Genomic DNA, 6,901 nt, shown 5'->3' with positions numbered 1-6,901 from the left:
GATCGATCTATCATCGTCTGTGTAATGATCAATCTATCATCCTTTGTCTCGTTTTCTGGTCTGTCTGCCTTCCTTATTTCCTTCTTTTCTGCCCACCCCCCTGTCCCTCTGTCTCACTTTCGTTCCTGCATTTTCTCGAAAGGACAGGAGGAGGTAGGCAGCCGGGCTTCGCCCCAGGCAGGCATTCTGCTGGTGGCCTAGCTTCTTGTTCTGGCCTCTCAGATGCCCTTTCGCGGTTGAAGTTCGCTGCTCTGCTCAACAAGTAGCAGCTTGCTGCGGATGAGAAATTCAGTAAAAATGAAGGCGCGGAAAGATAGGGTAGGAATGTGGGGAAACCAGGTTGTCTAATTTTAGCCTGAGTTTGTTGTGAGGGAATCACCATCTGTTGCCTCAATGAGAAGTGTTTTGATTGCCCAGGTAAGGAAAGAAAAGACCTTTAGGTATGATTGCTCACCTTCAAAGACAGGTTATTTTCTTTATGGACAAAACGTTTTAAATAACTAAACTCCAAACCATAGCATTTGAGAAATTGTAAAGCTGTTAAAGTCAAACAGCTCAATGCCCTGTTGTGAGTTTGTCTGTGAAGGTGCTATCTTTATTGTTTCCTCACTGGGAAAGATTTACATGAGTAGAAATGCTTATTAAAGGCTACAGAGAGTTTAGCTCACGTGTTCTTAAGAGTTTTATTTCCTGTTGGTGTTGCAACAGTATCAAGGATGTGTCCCGGTGTGGTGGTTAAGAGTTTAAAGTTAGAAAGACCTAAATTTCCGTCTGGGCTCTACCATCTAACTTGCTGTGTGCTTTTCAGTAAGTTGCCTAGCCTCTCTGATCCTAGGTTTCCTCGTTTCTAAATGGGATTGCTGACAGGGTGGAGACAACACAAGAATAGTAGTTAACACAGAATACAACACCCAGTAAGTACATAATAAACAATACTTGGGGCTGATGAGGAGGAAGGGAGTAGTTAGGCCTGATATACCCATGGCACGGCTGCCCCAGCAAGGGGTCTGCAGATTCGCATATGTGCATGGGAAGGGATAAGCATTATTACATCACTGGCGTCCCTCTGGTCATAAAAACCTTAGGAGCTACTTCTGAACTTTTGAATTGATTCAAACAAATAAAATCTGCCCTATGCCTATTCAGAATTGCATGTTTAGCTATTTTGTGTATTTCAGGATACTCTGAGGCTTACAATTATGAACAGTTTCAAATAAACACCAAACTGGTATGATCCTGGTGGATTAATGATTGCTTATTATTAAAAATAGTGTTCCTCAGAAGCCACTATAGTCCCTGGCTTGATCTTGATGTGGGCGGGTGGAGGGAGGAACTGAGCCCTGGGGCTAATGTTTCACTGGGCTGTTTCAACTCAAAAGTGTGAGCCACAGACTGATATCACAGGGAGTTATTTACGCAAGCAGGGTCCCCTGAGACCTGCTGAATAGAACCTGCATGTTAATGAGATCTGGAGGGGAATTTGGGGCACTTTGGGTTTGATCAGCCCTTTCTTAGGAATTTGAGTGCACCGATGTTGTTGTGTTTTAAATAGGTCTTATGAAAACATGGATTCCTCATAAGCTGTCTTTACCTAGCCAAGTGAAAAAGATTTGTTATCACGTACATGACTGATTTTGATTTAAAATCTTTAGATAGCCAGGAGACATATTATCACTTGCTTTCTGTTTACAAGTAACAGAGAGCCCAGCCAGTGTGGCTCAGTGGTTGAGCCAGTCAACCCATGAACCAAGAGGTCATAGGTTCAATTCCCGGTCAGAGCACATGCCTGGGTTGCGGGCTCTATCCCCAGTAGGGGGTGTGCAGGAGGCAGCTAATCACTGTTTCTCTCTCATCATTGATGTTTCTATCTCTCTCCCTCTCCCTCCTTCTCTCCTAAAATCAATAAAAAAGCATACTTAAAACTAACAGAGAGCTAATATTTTAAGTTCTGCTAAGTCTGGATTCCAGGGTTCCTATTACCCCCTTGAGACGTTTCTGTTTTGATTGATACTGCTTAGCTGAAATAGACACTATTTTGCTATATGTTTAGTTTTTGAATTTTCATACTGGAAGATGTCATTAATATTTATAGGAGGAGCATAATAATACATATGTATTATATTACAGATAGAGAAAGATTTTAATGACATCCTTTTAAAATCAGCTTTATTAAGGTATAATTTGCGTACAACAGAATGTATTCAATGGTACATTTAAAACCTGTGTGTTTTCTTGTGTGCGAATTATCCTTAATAAAGTGGATTCTTTTTAAAGGTATCATCAAGGATTGCCATCATTTGTTGCCGGCTGCTAGAATAGTTCAGAGAAGATTAAGAAACGCCAGTAGAGAGGGAAAATGAAGGTTCACGCATTGGGCAGGCACAGAAAATAAAAAAAAACCCGTGGTCTTGGGAGAAATGAAAGATAAATTTAGAAGGCTTGAGACCCTTTGTATAATACTTTCTTGTCTTTAAAATTAAGATGCTGATTTAATATCCGGGGCACTGAGAATGCCGCAGATTTTTTTCAAGATGAGGCCAAAATAAAAAAAGTAAACGTAAAAACGTTTTTCTCTGCAGGGTCTCCTCATGTTCTGATCTCTGTCCGCCCTTCGATGCAGCAGACACCGGCATTTGCCACAATGCTCTCAGCCAATGACTTTGCATCTGCTTCTTGGGAACTCATGATCCGAGTGGACCATCCAGATCAAGCGGATCAGAAAGACGTCACCCTGACAGTGTCCGGGGACCTGCACGTTGGCGGGGTGATGCTCAAGTTAGTAGAGAAGATCAGTAAGTTTCTGTTTTGTTCTGGTGTCTCTATACCTGAAACCCTCTCTGTTGCATCGCCGCTGATCTAAGTTGTCTGATCACCTATGTTTTTCTGATCCTGTGTCTGGTAATGGCCCAGAGAGCTAGCACCCTTCCCCCAAGAAGAAGAGAACTGAGGGGCCCTGCAAGAGTCTCAGACCAACCCACCCCTAACAACCCTTGTAAAACCTTGACTCCCTGGTAACAAACCAAAGCTTCCCGGTAGGTAAAATGCCCTGTTTCCACAAGAATGAACCCATTCTACGGGTGACATCTAGGGTGACCGCAGGCTTTTTCGAGGTGCTGGACTCCTGTTAGTGCTTGATTGCTCAGTGATAAAGTCAGCTTGGTGCTAGTTTGTCTTTTAACACATACCCACCGGTTGCTACTCTCTCTTCTTAAACAGAGAAAGAGAAATCTTCAGGGTCAGAGTTTCACATCAGGAGTCAACACGATCAACCTAGAATTTAATAATGTTCTGTTTGCCTTGTATTTATTTCTATCTTCTAAGGCCATGGGTGTGGGCTCTTCGTTGACACTAGTGAAAGAAAGCCCAGTGAATTTTCCAAGTCATGTAACCACCACCCAGGTCAAGAAATAAAACATTACTTGTTCCCCCAGCCCAGTCCCGTACCTGACCCCTCCTTGTCACTGCCCCGCCAAAGGTAGCCACTAAGTTAAAAAGAGAGGGAAAGAAAGAGAAACCACTTTTTTCAAAGTAAATAACAACACTGGTGGCTCTTCATTTAGCAAAATAAAAGATTGACTATTGACTCCAACATTGATGAAGGGAAACGATTCAACGTTGATGCCAACATTGGAGAAGGGGGCAGTTTCCGTGTTGATGCTCACTCTCAGAAAATATTCGGCTCTGATTTCAGTGTAGACACTTTGGATACTGGGGATATGATGGCTCTGATAAAAGAGCTGGGCCTTACCGAGAAGGGTGACGTGTCAGCTTTATAGAACTTCCGTGCAAGCTCTGATTGGGCTTATCCCCTTGTGATCCACGGGGGCAAGAATACATTTCTAGTGGAGAAATTATCTTGATTAAACAAAGCAGAGCGCTCCTGGTCTTCCCAGGAAGGACCATGGCGCTGGGAGATGGAAGGAAGAGAACTTCAGCATTTCAAGATGAACAGAATTTGTGTATGTCTGTTCCTTCCGCAGCATTGAAGTATCAGTGATGGTAAGATTCAGTCTGTTTTCTACCTGTCTCGCCTTAGACTCTTTGAAGAGAAGCCAAAAATCGTTGAGCCTAGGGTTGTACCAGGAGATGGGGCGCTGAAGAGCAGCCCTTTGTTTGCATTTTTGCGCACGATGGAATTGACTGGCGTGCCCTCCCTCTCCTTGTACTTCACTGTGTTTTCTATTTTTGCAGAAATAGCCCAAGACTGGTCAGACTTTGCCCTTTGGTGGGAACAAAAGCGTTGCTGGCTCCTGAAAACGCACTGGACCCTGGACAAATGTGGAGTCCAGGCAGATGCAAAGCTTGTCTTCACCCCTCAGCATAAAATGCTTCGCCTGCGCCTGCCGAACGTGAAGACGGTGCGATTGCGAGTCAGCTTCTCAGCTGTGGTGTTCAGAGCTGTCAGTGATATCTGCAAAGCCCTGAGTGAGTACCCGGAGGGGCCCCTGTGCCCTTTGGACTTTTGGGCAGGAAAATGCTGTGTGCTCCCTGCCTGTGCTCCCAGAGTACGCCCTCCTTAGGAAGCACACTTTTCAAACCCAATTCCGTGGACTGGAGCCATTGAAGTGGCGTTCATCCAAACGGGACATTGCTGAGATTCTTCAGATTCATTTCCACAAAGCTTAAAACTGCTTCAAAAGAGATGTATACTCAGAAGAAACAAGCCCATTACAACCCCCCAAATTCATTTCTCTTAGCCATAGTAAATCATCATTATATTTAAGACAAACAAAAAAAGAGTTCCGTTAAGTCATTATCACCTTGGAGCCAATGCATCTTTATTAGTTTTGAGAGAATGGTGGAGTAATGTCTTCATTGCTTCTCTTACACTTGGCTCCAATAGCCCTAGCCACAAAAATCCTACGCAGAAAAGTACACTTTATTATGAATTGAAACAAATTGATACCATCCCATAAGTTTAACAGCCATTAAGGACAGCATCCCCCAAACCCTTTCTTTTTATTTTGTGGGACTTCCTTAGTGGGAGCAAACCCTGCCTTGTGAGGGTGTTCCTATTTTATACTAGAGACCCGGTGCACAGATTCGTGCACCGTTGGTGTCCCTCAGCCTGGCCTGTGCCCTCTCGCAATCTGGGACCCCTCCAGTTTCGGCCTGTTCTGGCAGTCCGACATCCCCCGAGGGATGTAGTAGTGAGCGAAGTGGCAAGTGGCCAGGGAGGAGCCCGAGCCCGGGCCGGCACCACACCACTCCCACTCATCCCGGCCCTGCTGCGCCTGCTGCTGCTACCACAGAAGCAGGAGAGGCTTGCGCTACCACAGCTGTGCTCACCAGCTAGGAGCCTGGCACTCTGGCACCAGTCACTGTGGGAACACACTGACCACCAGGGGGCAGCTCCTTCATTGAGTGTCTGCCCCCTGGTGGTGGTCAGTGCACATCATAGCAACCGGTAAATGGCCAAGTGGTCCACCGGTCGCTTAGGGTTTTATAGAGAGAGATTTTCTTGAAAGTGTGTAGGTAAATTCTTTGGTCCCAAGGCTAAGATCTATCTTCCCCATGAAGCTATAAACAGCTCATTCATTCCTTCAACAAACATGTATTAACTAGAGGCCCGATGCACAAAGATTCATGCAAGAGTAGGCCTTCCTTACCCCAGCTGCTGGCACTGGCTTCCCTCTGGCACCCGGGACCTGGGCTGCTTTGCTCTGACCGCTGCTGCCAGGCACCCAGGACCCAGGCTGCTTTGCTCCAGCCACCGCCAGGCACCCAGAACTGGGGCTGCTTTGCTCCGGCAGCCGCCAGGCACCTACCCGAGACCTGGGCTGCTTCGCTCCAGCCACCACCACCACCCACCCAGTTCCCTGTGGTTCCCCATTGGTCCAGCGGTCGTTCCTGTCGTGATGCTTATGGACCTTTGTAATATAGGATTAAACAAGCACTGTGGTGAATACTAAGGGTATGTTAGTCATAAAAAGTAGCTCCAAATCTCCTCCCTCCTGAAGCTTACATTCCAGTGTACAGAGACAGAAAATAAATAATAAGTGTAAAAACTAAGATGTTAAAAGGAGATAGTAGGGCAAAAGGAAAAAGTATAATAGTATACATAGGCTTGGGCATGCCAGTATTGGGCACTGGAGGCTGGTATGTGTTTAACAGGGTGAAGAGAGAAACCTTTTTTTTGAGCATGCCCAGCACAATGCCTGCATGCATTAGCTGTTTAATAACATGAGTGACAAGTGAACGGAACCTCCTATTATGGAATGTACGTTCCAAAGTGTCCCTGCTGCTTGGTGAGCAAGTGGCAAACACCAGGCACCCTGATTCCAGTAACATTCTCATGAGGATTGGAAAACCATTTCTTTTTTGTGGGACTTAATAAATGGTTGAATTACACCAAATGTCGCAGTAGACTGGAAGCACACATCATACCTGGAACCAAACCCTTGAGGTTTTGAAGTAAATAGAAGCAGTCAGACGTTCTTCTCTTTTCCAGATTATCATCTTCATGGCAGTTCTAAAAGGTCCAACTGGCATTTCTACTAATCTCTTTCTATCTGATCAATAGCAGGTAGATCAAATTCACCAAAACTATGGGTTTTTCCTCAAGGAGAAGGAAAGGCAAATGTTAGGCTTGGAGATAGGGTTTTGTTTGTTTTGTTTTGGTGTTATGTTTTGTTTCTAATGTTTACCACACTGGACATCTTGATTCATCTCTAGGTTTTGTGTACAAATTATGCATTTGAAGTGGTCACAGGTGCCTGCTGCAGCCTGATGATCAGACATCCTTGGTTACTGGGGAGAGAATCGAGCTGAACTACCAGCCTCAGTCTCCGCACGAAGCAGTGTTTGAGCTGAGAAGTGGGAGGAATCAGCTCATTTACCTCCAGGAGAGCTGCCCAGAGACTAGCATCCACATTCCCTGGCTTTTCCCTGGGATCATAGC

The 6,901-nt window shown here is 45.2% G+C and overlaps 1 protein-coding gene across 2 annotated transcripts in view; it reads left to right on the top strand.

Moving 5' to 3' along the window:
• Positions 1 to 6,901, top strand: part of FERMT1 (fermitin family member 1) — a 28,672-nt gene that overhangs the window by 425 nt on the left and 21,346 nt on the right. The window contains exons 2-3 of one of the 2 annotated variants that reach the window (XM_006758077.2): positions 2,580 to 2,792; positions 4,192 to 4,425. In XM_006758077.2, coding sequence (XP_006758140.1) covers positions 2,615 to 2,792; positions 4,192 to 4,425 — 412 coding nt within the window. In that variant the 5' untranslated portion in view covers positions 2,580 to 2,614. Of the gene's footprint in view, positions 1 to 2,579; positions 2,793 to 4,191; positions 4,426 to 6,901 lie in introns of those variants that run through there. The other variant, XM_006758078.2, reaches the window with a different exon arrangement.

This window comes from Myotis davidii, unplaced genomic scaffold, assembly GCF_000327345.1.
Source record: "Myotis davidii unplaced genomic scaffold, ASM32734v1 scaffold32, whole genome shotgun sequence".
Lineage (NCBI taxonomy): Eukaryota > Metazoa > Chordata > Mammalia > Chiroptera > Vespertilionidae > Myotis > Myotis davidii.
Note: the sequence above shows the minus strand (reverse complement) of the source record. Positions and strands in the feature narration are given on the sequence as shown.